The 22610-nt window shown below is 47.5% G+C and overlaps 1 protein-coding gene across 1 annotated transcript; it reads left to right on the top strand.

Moving 5' to 3' along the window:
• The first annotated feature begins 9810 nt into the window (after window positions 1-9810).
• LOC147459643 (uncharacterized) lies at window positions 9811-19925 on the top strand. The gene is made up of 3 exons (XM_086509872.1): window positions 9811-10510; window positions 19279-19365; window positions 19458-19925. Exons 1-3 carry the CDS (start codon window positions 10418-10420, stop codon window positions 19581-19583), a joined length of 306 nt encoding a protein of 101 aa, XP_086365998.1. The 5' UTR covers window positions 9811-10417; the 3' UTR covers window positions 19584-19925.
• Window positions 19926-22610: the final 2685 nt, after the last annotated feature.

The following is a 22610-nucleotide window of genomic DNA, read 5'->3' as shown; positions in this document are numbered from 1 at the left end:
GCTCAAAAAGGAGTCTCTGTAGTATAGCATCTTCGTGGGCAGGGGCTGGTGGGGTGTGATCCAGGTCTGTGTCGTGTATCGCTGTAATAGGTCTTGTCTCATAACTTTGTTCCTCTCACTATGTGAGAGCTGTATATGTGGGGCATCTGGATCGTACTGAAGAGGTGGTAAGTGGTCTATGTCCCACCCACATCGAGTCAATAACTGTATCATCTGTGCATACCATGATCCTGTGTCACCATCCTCCGCTAGCTGTCTAGATGCCTCAAAAGCTCTGCGAGATAGTCTATCAGGGTCCATATCTCGTACTCTGTGAATAAAGCAGACCACCTGGAAGAGAGCCTCTACTAGCATGGGCGGGGCAGCAAACTCTGCTCTGATAATGTCATGTGGTACTGAAGGTTTATTGCGAATCACCCGTGAGAACATCAAGATCTGTTGTCTCTCAATCTGTGTCCAAAAGGAAGTAGAGAGCCCATGTGCCCAAACTGCCTCTGCATACATCAATGCTGGTGTGACCAAAGTATCAAAAAGCCACCCCTTTGTGCGAGGTTCCTGAAAGTGTTCCTGATGACACTGTCGCTCAAGCATGGCCAGAGAGAGAGAGAGAGAGAGAGAGATTTTCTTAACGTCTTCGAAAAGCGGAACTCGAGTCTCGATCTATGAGACAAATCAATGTACATAAGTGATATATCCTCTATCATCCCAAAAAAGGAAAGGTGAACTGAAAATAAAGACTATAGCTAAAGCTAATTGATAAAGTGGTGATTTAGGGTGTGCAATGAGTGACGACCATGATGGTGGATGGAGGGAGGATGAAACTTTAACTCTAGGGGCACAGAATGCAAGGCTATATGTAAAGGGTGTACAAGTATGATATGTACTCTAGCTAGCTTCTTCATCCCTGTACTATAACGGGGGTGTAGTATAGTATACATCAAACATGTATACCATACTACACCCCTAAAGAATATGCCTCGGTCTGCACCCAGCTGAGCCAAGTGCTCTCTAGTCTCTCGCTGGAACTGGTTTAAGATCTCTATCATCTCTCATTATTAGAGACAAGGCGTCTCAAATCAAGGTGCTCTCTGTGTCCTGTTACCTATGAGTATCTCTCCTCTCTGGAGGGTAACTCCTTGTTGTGTGGGTGCCGAAGGTGGGGTGGATCTCTGAAAGAATACAGTGATCTATGTTTGACGCCCCCAGCCTGGTACCGTCTAGACCTATAAAGAGACCTCTATGTCATTGAATCTCCAATATAAACCTCCCTTGTATGCGTTGGTTTGCTGACTGCTAAAGATGGCGGAGGGAGCGGGAGTGTTGCCCTCTCAACAGGGTGGGGTATTTCTCTCTCATGGAGTGTAGGCTCTGCAACTACATACATAGTGATTCTCCACCTCCCCCCTGCTCACCACCCACTTTCTTTGTGCATAGTCTGCATGTCCTCTCATCTCTAGGTATCCAAAATGCTCTACTAGTCCCTATCTCAAAACATGTGACGAAACCCTGATATGGCCAATTGTCACCCTGGACCCATGGGTAAGAAGTCCTCCATGTATCTGGGTCTCTCTGTGAATCTATCCCCCGAAATTGAAATAAAGGGCTCTCTATAGTTCAGTATCGCGAGAGGAAGGGGCTCCTTGGGTGATATCCATGTCTCTCGTCTGTATAGCTGCCAGAGGTCCTGTCTCAAGACTGTTTGTCTCACCCTGTGAGAGGTGGATGTGTGGTGCATCCCTGTCATACTGGAATGATGGGAGGCAGTCCATCTCAGTCCCTCCTATGAGAACCACTATGTACCTGGCGAAGATCCTCTATCCCCTACCTCAACCAGCATGATAAGTAGTCAAGTGCCAGGCAGTCGTGTGACATCCCTTTGAATCTATTTAGAGGTCATATGGTCTGAAATAGGGCCTCAACCATCATGAGTGGTGCAACAAACTCGGCTAGAAAATTATCATGAGCTACTGCAGGTTTGCTGCATACCATACGTACCATCACAAGTACTTGTGGGCGCTCTATTTGTGTTTACAATACGTGGCTAGGCTTGGCACCATACCGCAGCTCCGATACATCAATGTGGTCATGACTAGAGTGTCAAAAATCCACCCCTTCGTTCGAGGATCCTGGAAATGTCCTGGTGGCACTCTCTCACCAACATAGCCAAAGCACCATATCCCCGCCTTGGCCCTATAGCTCGTGTGGGGCAGCCCCCAAAAAGGTGACCCCAAGATACATATTTGAAGTGATCACCTCCACCTGACCACCTACAAGAGAGAATGTAGCCTGGTTCCTACCCTGTCTCGAGTGTAAAAGATTATGGCCTTGGTCTTCCCAAGGTTCACTGTGAGGCCTCTCTGTGTACAATAGTCATCTAATGTATGCAAGTGCTGCTGTAGTCCTCATGGAACATAGAAACACAATATAATTTCATCAACATATAGCATAATATGGACTAGAGTATCTACCAAGTCAGCTCCATCTCCCCCACCACGTGTAATGAAGACGGTTACCTTCCTCACTCTGGTCTGATCAATCAAACACCCCAAAGTAACATGGTCAACGACAGAGAAAGCTCTCCTGAAACCTGCCTATCCTAGTGATCTCAAGCCCTCCTGCTTAGCATATAGTTTGGACAAGGTGCAGCCACCCATAATTGTCCTGTAGTTTCTTGGATCAAGCATATCACCTCCTTTGTAGATTGGCACCATGGTGTACATTGTCCACTCAATAGGAAAACCTTCTACTAGTGCCCTGTTGAAAAAGTGTGCAATAAAAGGGGCAAGTGTGTCCACAACATAGCTAAGATGCTCCCCTTAAGTGTATGTGGTCTATTGCTTGTCCATATCGAAGGTAGCATGTAGCTTCCTTCAACATCGAGTGGATAAAGAAGCTGGCGGTGGTGGGCCAAGGCTCCTGTGGCTGTGGTATGGGTGGCTACTCGGGAACATGGTACAATCCCTCAGCATAAGTGTGCCAAGGATGGGGGTCAATATGGGTGTCGGGGTCCGTGTCTCTGAGAGGTGGAGCTATCTCTGCTCAAGAAGTGGTACAGCTCCAACTCCTGTGTCTCAGTAAAAGTTTGTTCTTTATTCCGTTGTGCCGTAGGGATCCTACAGAGTGGACCCTACACACTGTTCTTGACTAGCTTCAGGTCCACTCCACTGAGTTCTCACAGCACACAGGGGACCTAGGGGTGACAAATCTGGTATAGACACTTTGGCCTTAAACCAAGTTCAGTGTGATGCCGACGATTGCAGCAGGTTGCAGGCACATTGTGGTGCATTTGTTTGTTGACACTTAGAGCTCCCCTTGCTATGTATATGTACATGAGGACTCTTGGACAGAGGATATAGCCCTACGGGCTGCACGCTCGGTCTGGGCCTGGGTGGGACAATCACTTCATACGCGCTTGTCTAGAGGTGGCTCGGATGCGGATTACTCCCCATCCAAACTGGCCTTGAAGATAGCGAGGTTGGCTACTAATGCAGCATCTGTTTTTTCTCACCGAATCCATGAGGATCGTCTCATGGAATGTGCAAGGATTAGGAGGGTCCCAGATTCAGAGTCAAAAGGGTTCGGTTGTGTCAGGAGCTTCAGCGATGCCTTGTGGGTGGTGAGATTGATATTCTTATGATACAAGAGCATCATCTGTGTGAGAGCCACATTAGACGATGTGGTCAGATTTTGTGTGGTCGCTATGAAACGTTTTGGTCAGCTGCATTTGGACCTGGAGGATCTAGGAGGGGTATGCATGACTATTGCAAATTCTTGGCAACAGGCCATTGTGGGCACAGGTACTATTGTGCCAGGCAGAGCACAGTGAATAACTATGAAGGTTTAGGGGTGCCTCGTGGGCTTCCTGAACATATATGCGCCCAATGTGGCAAGTGCACGAGCACAGTTTTGGTCTCATGTTGTTGAGGCTTTGTCGCATGCAGAGGAGTGGTGTGTTGGGGGGGACTTCAACATGTTGGAGGACCCCTTTGATAGGATTGGAGGTGGCCATGCTACGGTGCATGGGGCTGAGTTGGCAGCTTGGGAGCGGCTATGTATGACTATGAGGGTTTTTTATGTTTGGTAGCACTTAGATTTTGTGAGACCCCCAGACAGCAGCCTGTCTTTCTCTTGCTCTCACCGTAGGGTAGGAGGAGTAAATCTATCTCGGATAGATCGCTTCTACACCAGTGACCACATTTGTGAAATGGGGGGATCTCTTTGCATCCTGGCAGGGACTACTTTTTCCAACCACGTGCCAATGATTCTCACGATGACAGATAGACAAAGGAGCAGGGGTGCGATGCTATGCATCCCCGAGAGGATCTTGCTAGATCCAAGGCTTAGAGAGCGAGTGGAGGCACTTTGGACAGAGAGTCTAGACACGCAAGACACCCCTGCTGGTAGAGTGGCCTCTGGATTAGCAGAGCTTAGTCGCTTCTCCCTTCAAGAGTCTACAGCTCACTTCGTTGCAACGAGGGAGGAGGAGGAGCGTCTTCGACGGGGCATTGTTTCCTTACAAAAGATGCAAGAGCAGCATCCAGACAGTCCATGGTTGGAGGAGCACATGCAACAAGCTAGGCAAGAGTTGACTAGCATTGAGGAGCGGTGCCATAAGTTTGCCTTCCATCGACAAGCATCTCAGTGCACCCAGGTGGGTGACTGAGTTACTGAGGAGTTTTTTGAGAAAGTGGGGCCACGCGATGCGCACACAAGTGTTAGTCAGTTGAGAAGACCTGACCGATCAATTTCTTCAGAGCTTGAGAATATGCGTGCATTGCTACTAACTTCTACCGCGATCTGTTGTCAGTTGAGCCTCAGTGAGAGCACCAAGATGCATGAAGAGAGCAGGTTTGTACACAGATTCCTTTCCTTGTTACTGAGGAGATGCGACAAAGACTTGAGCTTCCCTCCAGCTAGAGGAGCTCCATGAGGCCCTCAGAGCACTCCCCCGTGGTAGTTGTCCAGGGGAGGATGGTTTGACTTCCAGCTTTTTCTTGGAGTACTGGGACTTGCTTGGTTTAGATCTTTGCAGCGCATTCCAATACGTTTTTCACACTAGCCAGATGCGTGTTGACAGCATGAGTGAGGGCTTGATCTACCTGATTCCCAAGGAGGGAGGCTCCTTGGATGAGATTCAACAGTGGCGCCCATTACCATCCTCAACTCATCCCACAAAATTCTAGCAAATGCTCTGAGTTTGAGGATAGAGCCACTACTAGAGAGCATTATGCATGGGACACAGGCAGGTTTTGTCAAAGAGCGTAGTATCCTTGACAACATCATCACTTTTTGGGAGGCGTTTGTCCTCGCACATCTCCGAGGAGAGGATTTGGCGATACTCCTCCTCGATTTTGAGAAGATCTACGATAGAGTTGACTAGGACTTCCTGGAGGGTACTCTACGCAGGATTGGTTGGGTTTCACAGATGCTTGGATCAGAGGTGTGTTAGCCCTCTACAGGTGTGCGCACAGCCAGGTGCTCTTGGCAGGGGGAAGAGGGAAGCGCTTCTTGCTCATGCGTTTGGTCAGATAGGGTTCCCTCTTTCTCCCTTCCTCTTCGGTTCTATGCTAAGGCGATGAGCAGATTTTTGACTTCTCAGCAGGTTGGCCTGCGTGGTCTTGAGCTCCCTATTAGGGCATATGAGATTCTTGACGCTGCGTTTGCCGACGACTCAGCTTTGTACTTGGAGGGCCAAGGGGTCAATCTCCATAGGTGTGAGCAGTCTCTTGAGGTGTTCTGTTGTGCATTATGCGCACTGATCAACTGGAGGTAGACAGTTGCTTTCTGGGTTGGCAGTGCTCCTACACCTGATTGGTCGCCAGGCGAGGGTTTTAGATGGATTCCCCCAGGGACTGCAGTTCGCTACTTGGGTTGTTAGGTTGTCCTAGACTTTTCCTCTGAGCAACAAACTGCTCCCCTCCTCCTGTCCATCAAGAGGAAGTTGCTACATTGGAATTCGGCATGGCTCTCTTTGGCAAGCAAAGTTGTAGTGGCCAACCAGGTACTGTTGGCTACTATGTGGTAACATCACATCTTGCTGGATCTTCTCGAGCTCCTATATTAGCCAGTTAGATAGGCTGATCAGGAGCTTTCTTTGGTCCGGGTGCAACACTCAGTTAGCCGAGGATAAAGTAGCCTGGGAGGTCATCACTCTACCATGTTGTCAAGGGGGGGACTCGGGATCACAAACTCAGCACAACACAACAGAGCCCTTCTTGGGAAGTTTGTCAGAGGACCGCTTCCAGAGGAGGAGCCCTGGAAGGAGTTGTTGCTTCAGCGGCTTAGAGCTCGAGTGCCTCATGCAGGAGGCCCTTGAAGCCCTTCCATCAGGTGGATCTTTACAGAGATATGCACAGTTGGTCTAAGAAGGAGATTGGAGGATCGACTTGTTGCGAGCCTACTTCACTCTTGGGAGAAGCTACGGAGTGGCCTGGAGCAGCACCAGCCCACTTGCATGGAGGAGCGCTTGAGACAGCCCCTTGTTTCGAGCCCCATGGTTAGTACTCAGAGAGGCCACTTGGTTGGTAGTAGGCCTCACGTTTCTTGGGGTCCCATGGCAGAGGACCCAGCCCGCACTCTAGGCGACTGGCTTTAGTTTACATGTTTTCCAAAGGAGGTACAAAGCATCCAACTACAGGGCATGAGAGGGGTGCAAAGCATGTGCCAGTAAATTACAGAGGCTTTACCAGCTAAGTGGTTCACCCCTCTAGAGACAACAGTTCCCAGATGACTGGGGGCCTTCATGCGACTGGAGGTCCTCATTGTACTTTGTGCTTTGCTCGGAGTCCGTACCCCCCATGTTCTTCGAGATCTAGGGCGAGGGTCGACTACACAGAGTCTTAGTAGAGGCTCCAGACAAGTGTTGTTTTCAGAAGATACAAGTGGTGGGCATCTGTGGGAGGACCTGTGTCACAGATCCTAACCCAACAAACCATTTTGTGATTTAGCCTCATTGTACATATCTTGTTTACTCACTTGGAGAGTCTCCCCATGCTTTTGATGCAGCCCTCCCTAGTAGAGGTGGATTCTAGCCCTATGGGAAGTTTTATTAACTAGTTGTAGCGTGGATAGTGTGTCGTGCTCTCTACATTGGGTGCTCCTCAATGCAATGTGCGTGACATCTCACTCAAACAGACTGAAAACAAAGGAACAATAGATAATAACTGATCACACAGAGACACAACAGCAAACGAGAACACAGGTTTCGACTATCTCAAGAAACTGATACAGACTCTAGCGTGGCAGCACACTCAGCTCCAGCCCAGGACTCACAGGTACAATGGGGGTGTGTCGAGGCTCAGATGTGCAGGGATGTGCAGACATGTTGTGTGACTAGCCTGGCTACTCTAGAGGACGACGTGAAGAAGATAATCGGTCATGACCCCGGTCATGACCCATCGGTCATGACCCAACCGCTATTACTCATATGTCCAACCATAAAGAGCCACCAACGGCTCATAAATGTTAGCATCTAAGTCTATCTCCACTGAGTGAGTGGTGGTGGTGACCTGGCCACGATGTCCACTAGACCATTGTATCCTTGCCACGTGTCACTGCCCAGCGAGTCCGTCCAATGTGAACCAGACCAGACCAAAGACCAATTGTACTAACTATCCTGTGAAAGTGACACTGTAGCCTGCTATTACAGGTTGCCCGCCACAAGACCGCTCCCCGTCCCGGAGAGTGGAAAACTGAAAAACTGAGAGATCTAGAACCAGGTCTACTATTGGTGAAAACTCCAAAAGGTGATATCTACTGGTGGTCAGATGGGAGGGGGAGGCCAGGTGTATGGTGGAGGGTAGTGGCCATGAGGAGGGTACATTGGATATGGAGTGGCCACCCCATGAGCAACAGCAGACTGAGTAGGGTGAGTAGGTGGAAACCCAGGAAAAGACTGACTAGGCTGAGAAGGTGGGACAGTTGGTGGGAACCCAGGGAAGCTTTTGTAGAAGGGAGGAGGGAAAGAGGTGGACTGGGAGGGGGAGGCCATAGAGGGTCCATGAAACTGTGAGGAAGCCGACCCTGCTAGCTTAGACTCCATACTAGAGTGTGTTTTCTCAACTGCTTGAGAATCCCTTGAATGAGCTTTGGAAACGTCTGTCTGTAGTGCCATAGCCGGAACTTGCGTAGAACTTGGAGCTGTAGCTGTAGATGAAGCTGTTTGTGAAATGGCTATAGATTGATATTTGGCACATGAGGGACACACTGAATTTACCACAGGAGAAAGTTCCTGAGCTACGGCCATATCATTTGCCTCTTTTAACTGTATTTGTTGAGTGCGGACTATATGTTTGAGGTCCTGTACCTATTGAGTGAGAATCCTTATGCGATCTTGAGCCTGAGCAATTAACATATCCCTATCCATCAATCGTTGAAGGTGGTTGCGCACTTCCCTTTGCATACTGTCATAGACAGCGCGATGCAAACCGTTAGTACCTTGCAATGAGATGGCTGCATCTAAAATAGTTGAAACTGCTCTTCTGTCCGCATCTAGAAGTCTGTCGGCCTGAGGCGCAAAATTGGCAAACATGTCAGGTTGCTCAGAGCTAGGTGTCCCTGAGTTAGATGCCCTTGCAGTACCCCTATGTGCCCCTGCACTAGGAGTAGTAGTAGATGGAACTGCCGACACCACTGGAGAGTGTGTTTGGGTGCCTGCAACACTACTAACAAGAGGTGGTGTAAAAGTAGAGGTGGCCACAGAAGTAGTCATGCTCACTCTTGGGTTTGCGGTATTGACGTCAGAGATTTTAACCTATGATTCAGAGAAAGGTAGTGTTGCTAGCTCTTCCGTCGAATCCTTTTGTACTTTAGCCCTCTTGCGTAAAGTGCCTTTCCCTTTGGCCATTTTGAAACGGCCTTGTTCTTTGGCATCATCTTTAACATCCTCTTGCAGAGTGAGAACAACAGTTGCATTTGCTTTTTGCTGCATAATTTGCACTACCCAATACATAATAGGGGCTGCATAGCAATTGAACCTCTCCGCTTTTCCTTTACGTTGAGTCCGAAATCGCTTTGCCCTGTCCTGTAGCGTCTTAAAGAGCAGATGGTGAAACGCATACGGCAGACAGTGGCAGAGACAAAAAAATGCATCGCATATTCCTAGAGAGGATGGAACCACTGCTCTTTCCGGTGCGCGCAGTAAAAAATAATACTGTAAAATTGAGTACAGCTGCTGATTCCTGTGATAGTCCCCATGTGAGTGCAGCGACAGTTCTTGGCACGCATTTGCAGTGTCATCAGGGGAGAGATTGGAGAATGTTTTTGTGGTGGGCAAAGGTGCCAACACATTCAGTATCCCCATCGCATGTCCAACCTCCTTCACTGTAAGAGTAATTCCGTTTAGTTTTGGAAAAGTGAGTAAGAGGGCACTCAGCTTGGCACTGAAAATTGTGCAGGACAAATCTGCCTGAGCCAGATTTTGGAGACCCAGGTGTAGCATCTGCTGGTAAGAGAACACATCTTTGAGCGATGGGTTGGGCGCCTGTAAATGATAGATCATTAGTAAGGGTACCTTCGAGATGGCACCAGAAGGGCGGGGCACTTGGAGGGTGGTGACCTTGCCAGCAATGACTGATTGGGGTGAATTTTCCTCTAAAGATTCTCCAGACAGTTGCTCTGAACTAGGGGCATAGTCTGATTTACTGCCATTGCTATTCCCAGAGGAGGCAGAGGACTCTTCTTTCGTCTGGAGGTGTTGCTCTCGATTTCGAATACGAACCATATTAATAAAATATACCAGAGAACCTGTTTGGACTAAATCTACAATTGATGATAGCACCTGATACTGATACAGATACAACTATTTTCACAACTGAGGAGAGCTCCTTAAACCATAACCAGATACATTTTCTCAACCACACCCAAATACCAAATACATGTACATTACTATTACTATTGTTTCTGTCATTGCAGCAAGGTCGAGCTTGTAATTTACTCTGGTCTGAACTTAACTCTGTTCAACTGCTACTTCAAGCGTTGGGTGGCCAAAAATTAGGTAGAGAGGAATTCGGCGAAGGCGATGGAGAGACAGAGAGACCACCAGATGGCGATGGAGGGAGAGAGGCTGGTGGCGATGGCAGAGTTGCTTACTTTCGGCCTGGGCTGAAAACGCTTGGCAAGGCCGCGGCTGCGATGTTTTTTTTTTTTTCTTTTTTTTTAACGGGCTTGACTTTAAACGCTGAGGCTGATTTTAGCTGACGTGGCTTTGCATCCCAAAAGGTTGAGACGGATGAGGGCGAGGGCGAGGGCGAACCTAGCAAGGCGAGGGCCGGCATGGGCGAAGGCGAGGGCAGCAGGCAGTGGCGAGCCACCATGGTGAGGGCAAGCATGGGCGAGGGCGAAGGGCAGCATAGCGAGGAAAAGACTGGGTGAGCTCAGTAAGGGCGAGGGCGAGGCCGCATTGAGGACGAAGGCCAGCATGTGCGAAGGCGAGGCCACCACAACAGCAAATCAAGCACGTCGAAGCAGGTTGGGAAGATTAAAAGTAATGCAAAGACAGAGAATGAGAATGGTATGTGAAACGGCGAAGTTAAATTGATAATCAACATATAAATATGCACACCACAAGATACCCAATTGAAGAGCAAGAAGAGAACTTAGTGTCTAGTGTGTCGTGCTAAAGATGATTAAAAGCTAGAAGGTTTACAGTAAGGGAGATGGAATTTCATACCCCTTCATACACAAACACAAAGACAGAGTCAACAAAATCTAGAAACACGCTCACCATAGCAGCGAAGAGAGGGTACATGAAATACTAACACAGAGTGAAGGAGAGAAAAGAGAGGGTACATGAAATACTAACAGAGAGTGACTGAAGGAGAATGAGGAGAGAGTATTACAAAATCCAGAGTCATGCCCACCAAAGCAGTAGAATGAGAGGGTCCAAAAAAGGAGAGGGAGAGTGAGTCTGAGATAGGGATGCGAACATTAAGATCCAGTTTAGGGTTTAGGTATCGGCGAAGATCAACACGTGATTTTAGACCCTTGACCGTCAGCTTAAGTATGATAACATTTGATCCTAGACCCATTGACTAAAGGCAGCGGAACTCCCTCTAGTGTGGCTAATTGTACGGCCCCTTGGGGTAGAATCTCCTGCACCTTGTATGGTCCTTGCCAGGCTGGAATCAACTTCTTTGCTTTTTTTAGATATTTCGCTTGATAGAGTAACACCAGTGCTCCTTGCGTTATTTTCGGCTTTCTGAGATGGCGATCATGCGATGCTTTGCGCCGAAGCTGCTCTGCTTGCAGAGCCAGAGAAGCCAAACTTCGGCCGACGTGAAATCTCCATTGGCACGCAGACTGCCGACTCGCGGAGATCCTGAGTTGAATTCGAAGGGTGTTATCGCTTCCAAACCGAAAGCTAATTTAAATGGGGTGTGATTGATTGTGGCTTTGAAAGAAGTCCGGTATGCCCAAAGGGTGCCGTGGATAGCTTGAGCCCAAGTCGTAGGTTGGAGATGACATGCTTTTCGCAGAAGTGCTATCACAACCTTGTTGGTGCTCTCGGCCTGCCCATTTGATCTAGGGTAATAGAAACAAGACTTTCGGTGAAAAATCTTGTAGTTGGTGAGCAAGGTTGAAATCATTTCATTCACAAAGTGACTGTCTCTATCATTGGGGATCTCCAGGGGGCATCCAAACCTGCATAAAATATTTTCGTATAGAAACTTGGCTACAGTATTTCCAGTGCAATCAGTTGTTGCCAGTACCTCTGCCCACTTGGTTGCATAATCTGTAGCCACTAGTAGATACTTCCGATTACCTGGTTGGGCGGGGGGAGTAATTGGACACACAAAACCAATGCCCCATCTCTCAAAGGGCTGCCATGCCATAGAGACCTGCAGAGGACGGTTGGACTGCTTGCTTGGTTTAGTTCCACAGTGCTGACACACATCATATACTTTCACATAGGCAATTGCATCCGAAAGACATAGGGCCATCATAGACCACTCTGGAGAATCTTCTGGGCGGTTCTATGACCAGGATAATGGCCACCAGTGAGACCACTGTGGGCATCCTCCAAAATAAACTCAACTTCATGAGGAGAGACACACCGCCTCAAAACGCCATCCAGCCCTGACTTGTAGAGCTGACCTCCAATCAGAGTGAATGGCCTAGATTTCAACAATAGTCGTCTCTTCTGCAGTGGAGACGCGTTCTTTGGGTACAAGCCCGTAGATAGCAAATGCAAAGCATTGCCGTACCATTCCGGAGTGGTATCCACCTTAAAGAGACTGCTATCTGGAAAATCGTCTACAACCCCTGTTGCTTCTTCATCTGTGTGAATGCGAGAGAGGTGGTCGGCGAGGACATGATGTTTGTTGGGCCTGAGTACTACTTCGAAATCAAACTCTTGAAATAAGAGTAGCCATTGCCATACTCTCGAAATCAAACTCTTGAAATAAGAGTAGCCATCACCATGCTCGACCTGCAACTTGCGGCTTATTAAGCAGATAGTGTAGGGCATGGTGATCAGTAATAACTGTGAAGTGGACCCCTAATAAATAATGGCAAATTTTTTGTAGAGCATATACAATAGCCAAACCTTCTCTTTATGTGGTGCTATAGTTGTGTTCTGCTTTGGTGAGTAGACGACTTGCATAGTGAACATGGCGATCCAGGTTGTACTCCTTACTAGGCTGAGTCAGCACAGCACCCACAGCCACTTGACTGGTATCAGTATGCACATGAAAAGGTAGAGACCAATCTGGAGCCACTAGAATAGGTGCTTCAGTGAGGAGTTTTTTGAGATATGCAAATGCTTCAGCCTCAACATTGGACCATTGAAAAGGGACAGAAGCACTGGTGAGTCGGGTCAGTGGTTGAGCCACCTGTGCATACATGCCTATAAACCTGCGATGATAGCCTGTGTGGCCTACAAAGCTGTGCACACCTTTTGGGTTGATGGGAGGCGGTAACTTCAAGATTTCCACGATCTTCTCTGGGTCAGGCGCTAAACCTTTAGCAGACACTACATGGCCTAGAAGTGTACCCTCAGTGACCAAAAAATGACATTTGTTAGGATTGAGCTTTAGGCGTGCCTCTGCACTTAAGGAAGACAGCAGAGAGCTGAGTGAGGTGCTCCTCTGGATTTTCCACTAGGGTTAAACATTGAGCACCTGAAAAGGTTGAAAAATCGTCCATGAAGATGCGAAGATGATCCGTAAGTAAAGGACAAAAGATGAGATATACTGCCCGATTGAAGGAAGATGGAGCGTTTTTCAACCCAAACAACATTCTACTATAGATAAAAATACCCCAGGGAGTCACGAAAACCGTTTAATTTGATCACCAAATTGGATGCACAGCTGATTGTATTCACTGAACCCATCCATGAAACTGTACAATACATGCCCTGCTACATCTTCTGGCACACGCTCAGTGGAAGGTGTGGGAAAACCATCTGGGGTAGTTACCTTGTTCAGAGCGCGGTAATCCACGCACACACGGATTTTATTGGACTTCTTCTTAGGCGCTATCACCATGGGTGATAACCACTTAGAGTGCTCCACAGGTACAATGATCCCTGCCTCTTGCATTTTTTCTAGCTCTGACTTGACAGCCTCAGCATACTTTGGGTTGAGCTTCTAAGCTCGGCCTCTGACAGGCTTAGCCCCTTCAACTAGAGGGATAGTGTGGACACCCAATTCTGGTGGGATCCCTTCCAAATCCTTGTAGGACCAAGCAAAAACATCTTTAAAAGAGTATATAAAAGAGACTACCTGATTGAGTAACGCGGGATGCTCCCATAACCAAGCTGCTAAGAGTACGTGCTGAGGGTTGTCGGGATCTCCCAAGTTGACTTCTTTGACCGGGTCAGGAGGTGTAGCTGGAGAGAGTGCTTCAGAAGATGAAAAGTGAGCTGTCTCTTGGAGCTTCGAGATATCATGGGCTAGTGTTTGATTGATTGGAAACTCTACATATTCCTCTTGTAGCCATCCTGGTGGAAGCTCCTCAAAGGGTAAGTCTTCGGACACAGACATAGCAGAGTTCTTTTGAGTGGGCGGGGCGTCAGACTTGGGAGATGTTAGAGGAAGAGGTGGAACATTTGCGAGCTCATGCAGAGGAGATTTCTTCCCCCTTCGGTGATGTGTTATAGGTTCACCAAGGCCGACGGCTTCCAATAGAGGAACACTTGAATCATGGTCATCAGGGACAAACACACTCGCTTCTTTGACTACACACTTTCTGCTGTAGGGCTTGGGACACTGGTGTCGGCCTGAGGAGCTGGGAGAGAGAGTGTTACAGGCATAGGTGAGGCCTGAATAGAGACCACATAGCACGGGATCGATGTGGTAGCTTCCAACTACTACAGCAGGTCTTCGTCAGACCCGTCAGGTGGGATGGGCTGCTTGGGGTCGGGGTTGGACTGTACTCACAATGAGCTGTGATTAACCATTGGATCCATACCTCCTTCGAGTGGAATTGGTTGCATGGAGGAGCTAGGCGTATGTATCCACATGGCGTCATTTCCTGAATCATGAAGTGCCTTAGTATGCCGCAACCATGGTCTACCAATAAGCAGAGGAAATCCTCCCTCCACCTGGGGAAGACTGACCACCACAAAATCCAAGCTAAATGTGAAGTCTTGTACCTTCAGAGGCACTAGATCTACTATGCCCACTGGATAGACTGTCCTTTGGTCCGCCAATGTAACAGTGAATGGAGGAGGGCGGATAGGCTACAGACCTAAGGCCAACATAGTAAACTCTGGCATCAGATTTATCCCAGATCCACCATCCACTATGACGCCTGAGAATTGATGCGCAAGAATAGACACAGTGAGACGAGGACTTTTGTAGTCGGTGAGGGGAGCAGCTGGATAAGAAATCATGTAAGACTCTCAAGGCTGCACGGGAAGATGCCCGCCACTAGGCCCCGTACCCGGGTACAGAGACTGAATGACTGAGAGGGTGTCACTTCTAAGGGTTGCATCTAGCCGGAGCATCTCATAAAGGGACACTTGTTGAAAGGTGTTCTTCAAGATTGCTTCCGCTGTGGGCTTAGCTTCTACAATCCGGGCTTTTTCGGGAACTTTGACATGTTGCAAGTCAGCCACTGCTTCCAGGAAGGCTCCAACAATGTCCGAAAGCATAGAGACCGGCCTACTCCTTTCACCAATTAAAGGTTCGTCATTTTGGTCAGGTTGCGGAAGTGATGGAAGAGATGGACATGTTGGCAAGCTGAGACCCAGAGCTGCTCGAGTGAGTATGCCTGCGGGCTCCGCCACTTGTTGTGGCCGAACTGTATGAGTAGCAGGTGATGGCTGAGGGGTGGTGTTCACTGTGATTAGATTGATCTTCGGGAATGTGAATTCTTGTTGGTTCTGAGTTGGGCCTGAAGATGAGGATGTCCTTTGCTTGGGACAATCCTTACTGTAGTGGTCCTTAGACTCCGGACAATGTCTGCAAGGAGGAGACCCTTCAGGTAAAGGACACTTACTTTGGTAATGCCCATATTCACCACATCTGTAGCATAAGATGGGCCGATTAGACGGACGAAACAGGGGACGAGGTGGTTGCTCCTCTTGTTGGAGGCTTAGGTTGTTGCTGCATGGAGTTGGAGGCTGAGGTGTAGAAGCTCTGAGGAGCTTAAGTAGCCTGGGTATAAAAATTTTGAGGTGGAAACATACTTGACATACCTTGGACAGTAGGGGTATTGAGCAAAGGTGGCATGTAATTTTGATGGCCATAGGGGGAGACCATATTAGATGTTGGTGCTAGCCCTTGTTGGAGAGAAGGACCTAGACTTTGTTGTATTTGCCGCAGTCCCTTGATATAGTAGCAATCCTTGTCTTCATGCCCCGACTTTTCGAAGAAGTGGCAATAAGCCCGAAGGGGACAGTCCTGTGGAGGGTGTCCTGGAGCGACACGAGCTGCACCATACCATAGCTTTAGTCTCAGGTTGAGACCGAAGCTCTTCTAGCTCTCTCTTGATTTGATCCAAAGCCTCATGATGTGGGGACTTCTCTTGTCTAAAAGAGATTGATTTCTCCTCTTGAAGAGCGTGTTGTAGTTTTAGGGCTTCAAGTTCCCTACGTAAAGAAGTCAATGGATCAGAAGGACTTTTCGAAAACACTGAGGGGGTCTCTACCTGCCGGGAGTTGGTGAACAGTTTCCTTGCTCCCTCTATCCTAGACTCTAGTAGCAGCCGCAACAAACTCCTCCAGAGTGGCGTCAGGTCGGAGACTCTCTCGAAGTTTTTGCTGAGAAGTTTTGGGAAGAGCCTTCTCCACCCACTTCTTAACCATAAATTCACCCGGTTGCTGAGGAAGCTTTGCAACCAGAGACTTGGTTTTAGTCATGAGTTCTGCTAAAGTCTCCTCTGGCTGGAGCACCATGTTGGCCAACTCATCCAAAACCTTTTCCTAGTAGTTGCCTGGCCTGAGCGCTGCACAGAACTGTTGTCTTAAAGCCGCCCAAGTTGCAAAATGGTTCTCTACAAACTGACTGTACCACTTGTCTGCTAAACTATCTAAAGTGGATGGAAACAGTACCAAATAAGCATCTTCCCTGTTAAGACCACGACCTCTACAGAGAGATACAAACCTCCTTGCATGGTCGTCTGCATCTTCCTTGAAGGTGGGAAACTTGATGGTTACCTTGGCCAACACACTGGTCAACGCCTCCATGGCCTCTTGCTCAGGAGTCTGCTGCTCAATAGCTTGCTGTAACAAAACGGGGGAGAGCTTCACTGGGGAAGGTGACCTTGAAGATGTAGAACCGGATGGAGGAATGGATGAGGCTGTATGTGGAGGTATGGGTGATGAGGTTGGTGGACTTCTACCAGGCACCAAGGTTTGACTCCTGTTGTAGCACTTCAGAGGACTTAGTAGTGCGCTTTGACGCTCAAATGACCGCCTTGTATGTGTCATGCATGACCACAAACCCAACCAAACTTTGAGCAAGAAGACCTTTAATTGTGGCTAAATGAACACAGCTCTAGACCAAGACAAGTGACTAGACCACCTGGTCCAGGACTAGGGAAAGTGACTAGACCGCCTAGCTGGACCAAGGATGAGGACTTGGTTGGACGAAGGCGAGAGAGGACCAGGGACGAGGAAGGCTAGACCAGGGACAAGGACTTGGTTGGACGAAGGCGAGAGAGGACCAGACCAAAGGGCGAGTAGAGTAAGCTGTCTAGGGTGGAAACCCAACTAGCTCCTCGATTTGCACCTCAACAGAGAGTGAGACTTCAGTTGAGGTCCCACCGTGATCGCCAAAAATGAGAGCACCTGTAGCGTGGATAGTGTGTTGTGCTCTCTACAGTGGGTGCTCCTCAGTGCAATGTGCGTGACATCTCACTCAAACAGACTGAAAACAAAGGAACAATAGATAACAATTGATCACAACAGCAGACCAGAACATAGGACTCGACTATCTCAAGAAACCGATACAGACTCAAGCGTGGCAGCACACTCAGCTCCAGCCAAGGACTCACAGGTACAATGGGGGTGTCGAGGCTCAAATGTGCAGGGATGTGCAAACGTGCTGTGTGACTAGCTCGGCTACTCTAGACGACGACGTGAAGAAGATAATCGGTCATGACCCAACCTCTACTACTCATATGTACAACCATAAAGAGCCACCAACGGCTCATAAATGTCAGCATCTAAGTCTATCTCCACTAAGTGAGTGGTGGTGGTGACCTGGCCACGATGTCCACTAGACCACCGTATCCTTGCCACGTGTCACTGTCCAGCGAGTCCGTCCAGTGTGAACCAGACTAGACCAAAGACCAATTGTACTAACTGTCCTGTGAAAGTGACACTGTAGCCTGCTACACTAGTGGAAGGATCTTTTTCTCAAAAAAAAAAAAAGGTTTGTTCTTTATGGCAGGTGAGTCTCTCCATCTCTCTCTTGGCCTTTCTCTCATTTTGTGATAGTCCCCAAAGCTCTTTGTATGTGGAGGCATGAGTATAGGGCTCTATACTCATTGTCATACCATCTGTTCAGACTGTTTTGGGTCATAGTCTTAGATCTGACAGACTTCTCAGAATGGTCTTGATGATGGTGAAAGCTCTACATTGCATTTGTAGGTAGCAATGAGGTAAACTGTGTGATGATAGTGTCCATAGGTGCTAATCGGTCCCATCCTCTACTCTACTAGTGTATATGTCGTCCATGTCATGTGTGAGGTATAAGGTAGTGTGTGGGGTTAATATATGAGGTGCTATCCTGTGTGAGCTATATTACTAATCCATATGTATCTAGCCTCTCGGTCCCAAGCCATTACTCTAATGCATCCATGGAGCTCTCTCCGAAAGAGTATTGCCCCTCCACAAGATCCTCTTGAAGTGCCCTAATGCATAGTCCTATTTGCAGACTCCCACAGGTAGCCCTCCACTCACGGTAGTCCTCTCTCTGGGCTTTGGTGTGTCTCTGTCAATAGTAGAATGTCCCTCCACTCCAACACGTGCTCCTACCATCCAAGTTGCTCCTGCCATCCAAGTTGTGTCCGCAATGACCCATTGTAGTTCCAAACTGCAATATGTATCTCTATAGGTGGGCTAGTCTAAGTCCCGAAGGCCCCAAACCGCTACTCCATGGGGCGGCCATCAATGATGGCCCATCCATCTGTATAGAAGGCCTTTTTTCCCTCTTTACGTGCTAGGTCTATTTTAGGAATACATGCCCGCCTATGCTCAATTTTCATCTTGGTAAGGTCATCATCAAGGTAGATAGGGGGACCCGTGAGCCCTCGTAGAACCATGTGCTTGTGGATGAAGGTGGTTCGAGCCTCATTGATGGAAAATTGTAGTATTAGATCCATCTTCTTAGTGAGTTCTTTGCAGGCTCTCCAAACCTTGGCAAAGGGGAGAGGCTCTTTCTCTTTGTAACAGAATTTTAGGCATAACCCCTTTCCATCCATTTGAAGAGAGGAATCCTTTCTCTTCAATGTCGGTCACACATTGGTGCACCTAAACCATGTCAACTCAAGGGAAGGCCAAAAGTAGATATCTGTATATGCAGGATAGTGGTGTTGGATACACGTTTGAACAGGTGTCTCTTCAATGTGTATGCCAAATCGGACAATTTTTGCCAAAAGGGAGGATTTAATGCTTGTTGGTCGGGATGTACGGAAAGTGAAAAAATTCTGGTTTTTCAATGCATTAGGTGGTCCTCGACATGCTCTCTTGGCTCGTCTTTACAGCTTCTTGTTTGGAGATCATTTGTGTAAGTTATGTGCAGTTGAAGATTTGGCAAGGGCCGATTCTATTGCCTCTGGACCAGCTTTGGAATGCATCCGAAGATGATCATTTTCAGCTCTCATGTGCAGGATTTAGTGGTCTCAAATGTGCTCTCTATGTCTGGCTTTACAACTCGTCAATCGAAGCTCGAGGCGATAAGATATGTCGAGATGAAGGTATAAGGTTTCTTTGTCGGATTTGTAGCTTTTGTGGTTAGTGTTTTGGCAATGCCGAAGGTGGTCAAGATCAGGCTTGCTCCACATTGCAGATCAGCCTAGGCATTTTCTACAGCAGTAGATCAGCCCAACGTTTTCAGTTTTCAGCCCTCTTCCTCGCCAAACATTACTTGGATCTGGAGATGCTATCCTCCCTACTGCAGCCCGGTACTTGGTAGCCCATTGAGCCTCTTCTTGGCCATTCCCTCGCCGCATCGAGTGCTCCCATTGCTGTACAGCCATTATCGGATCCATCATCATCTGTGTTTTCAACCCTGCTTTGCGCGATGGATCGGCTGCATTTTTGCAGCAAGATCAGCGTTTTTGCAGCCAGCTTTCAGCCCTTGTTTCCTCTCACATCAGGAGCAGCCCCAAATCTACCCCTTGGTGGCCATCAACAACCCCTCATCGAGACAAATCCAAAGCTGCATCAAATCAGCCCCTAAGGTACTTCATTTTGAAGAGTTACCACAATGACATTCCCCATTCGAATCAATAGAGTATGCATTTGAGGTATTGCATGTGTGTACATTCCATTAACGCAATTAAAAGCAAATACCACATCCGCAATAGTGTGGGGGGGCCCTTGAGAGGGTTAGTTGGGTGTCACTCTCTCTCTCTCTCTCTCTCTCTCTCTCTCTCTCTCTCTCTCCAAGGAGAAAAAAGGAACCATCATTCCTGCTAAGTAGCACCAATTCAAGCAAGGAAAGAAGTAAAGATTTGTGGAGGTGTAAAATGTAGATCTCATCACCATTTCAATTATGTTGCACCCGGCATTGGTATCAACGCTTTGAAGATTTGCACTAATCCGCTAATCCCCAAAAAGTTTTTTTCCTCTCTTGTGTTTAAGGTTGTGTTGTGCAGTGTTTCAATGACACTCCTTCCACTCTTGGAAAAGCAGGCCTGCCATAGCACATGGGATCGTGTGCCTTGAGCATCGAAAAATAGCAATCAATTGTATACCGGGTGTTGCATGTGTAGATAGTATCCCAAAGATAAGTCTGCAACCTTCCTTGAACCAAGAGTAGGAATTATTGCATGTTCAAGACTCGTAGCAGTATGGAAAACTCCACCACAAATTCAAAAGGCGAGCAAGTTCCCCCTTCAGATCCTCCAAGTAGTCCTCCTCCTACCCCTCCATCCATGCCACCCAATTCCATGGATTCCAGGATGTGGATGATGATGCGGCAAGAAGAGGCACGCCAACAAGAGCGTGTGAAAGCGGCGGAGCGAGAGGAACATTGATTGGCGACCGAAGCCGAGGCTCGTAGGCAAGAGAGGACAACCATGCATGATCTCATTACATCTCTGGCATTTCGATCCGATACCCCATCTTCGAAGCTAGATTATGAAAAGATTTTCAAGACCATTGCGAAGGCGCCCAATGATACACGAATCAACAACAAACAAATTCCCGAGAAGATTACGTTCAGTCAGTATGACGGTAAGATGGGTGCTATTGTCATCTATTCTTGGTTGCATCAATTTACATGTTATTTTGCGGTTGTTAAATAACAAAGTTCTCTTGGCTTCCATGCATCTCACAAGTGATGCTATCACCTAAAAGGATGAGTGGATGGAAAAGGACACCGTCCATGCCGAGTCTCTCCTCATTCCCCCTCTCGAGCTTAGTCAGGAGGAGTTCGAGGAGGATCTAAAGACTCACTTCTTGCTTCCACAGTACCTAAAGCGATTGAAGGAGAATATTGGGCTTTGTTTCAACAAGGTAAACATGTGATGTCGTATGCTAACCGTGTGTCCGAGTTATGTGGACAATTGAGGAAATTGGAGGAAAGGTTGGAGACCTTTCTCTTTGGATTGGACCACTCTATCAAGTTTGACATAGAGGCCGGTGATACAAGAGGCGATATGCTGGGCTCAAATCCAAGAGATGAAGCACAAAAAGGGTAAGCTCAAGATGGCCTACAGTAATGGTAACTCTTCCTCTCCTTACTCCTCTAAAGACAAGGAGAAAAAATCTAATGGGAATGGTAACCATAAAAAGAACTCTTGATATTCTCAATCGAATTCTCCATCTACATCTCAATCTAAGAGTGACAAAGCTAAGGATAAGAATAAAGGAAAATCTGATAAACCTCAACTCACACTTGATGAGAAAGTTGCTCAAGGAATCATAGGTGGTCAATTAAGTAAAGAAGAACATGCCTTGTATGCAAAGGAACGTAGGTGCTTTCATTGTCACACAGTAGGTCACATATGAAAAAGGATTGTCCTAAGAAAGAATCTAACAATGAACCTACTACTGCTTCAACTTCTAGTCCTACCGCTCAAGTGAATGCTATGAGCCTGGTAGAGCAAGAAGCTAAGCAGGAGGGGACTTTGATAATGAGGAACTCATAAAATTCTATGGTCATGTTAAAGGTCAAGAAGTCGTCGTGTTATTTGATTCTAGCAGCACGTAGGACATTATTAGTGAGGCCGTGATGACACATGCCCGTCTCCCCCCATCTACTCCTATTCCCACCGACTCAGTGATGGGATTCTCGAAGGGCATGAATTCTTCTTTCTCTCTTGCATACAATGTAGATCTTGACATTCAACAAGTTCAATTTACTCGTCAATTTGTAGTTGCTCAATTAAGTGGATGTGATGTTATTTTGGGCATTAAGTGGTTTAGCAGGTTGAAGCCACGCATTGATTGGGATAACTCCTCTCTTCACATCAAGGAATGTTTCCCAGCCCGTTACCATCATAATGGATTCATGCATCCAATACGGTCCTCTCATCTCTCATGTCCACACTAGCAAGCAACCATGCAATGGAGTACCGGACTTGGTCATCCAAGTCAATGCGACATCGACCCGGGGTATTCCTTACACATATAATGAACTATTTCTCAAGATCAATTCCATGCTTGCTTAGGGTCATCATTTCCCTACACACCATCCCCATCGACCTATGGTCATTGTCTCCGACCAATTGCACGATGCAGAACACGTAGGTAAAATTTTCGTTCATTTCCATAAACGGAATAAAAGGAAGCCAAAACCATGTGAGTTCTTGCTTAGGGCTCCACCCTCCCAATGTAAGGTCTTTTTGGATACCAGTTCTATTTGTTCGTAAGAAACCAAACTAATTTCATTTTTGTGTGGATATCAAGACACTCAGATGGTCAAATTCTGGAAGCCATATCTTGCATTGTCGTTCGGAGCATCTACAAGAGGCACAAGGAGTTTTTAAAGTGG

The sequence above is a fragment of the Adiantum capillus-veneris genome, chromosome 4 (genome assembly GCF_014529385.1).
Source record: "Adiantum capillus-veneris isolate H3 chromosome 4, ASM1452938v2, whole genome shotgun sequence".
Classification (NCBI taxonomy): domain Eukaryota; kingdom Viridiplantae; phylum Streptophyta; class Polypodiopsida; order Polypodiales; family Pteridaceae; genus Adiantum; species Adiantum capillus-veneris.
The sequence above is the reverse complement of the archived record's forward strand: the minus strand, read 5'-3'. Positions and strand labels throughout refer to the sequence as shown.

Excerpts from the sequence above, each read along its gene's own strand:
- LOC147459643 (XM_086509872.1), top strand. The coding sequence starts at position 10,418 with ATGTGCGAAGGCGAGGCCACCACAACAGCAAATCAAGCACGTCGAAGC. Across the intron at positions 10,511-19,278 it reads AAAGACAGAGAATGAGAATG|GATTTAGTGGTCTCAAATGT; the intron begins GTATGTGAAACG and ends TCTCATGTGCAG. Across the intron at positions 19,366-19,457 it reads TAAGATATGTCGAGATGAAG|ATCAGCCTAGGCATTTTCTA; the intron begins GTATAAGGTTTC and ends TCCACATTGCAG.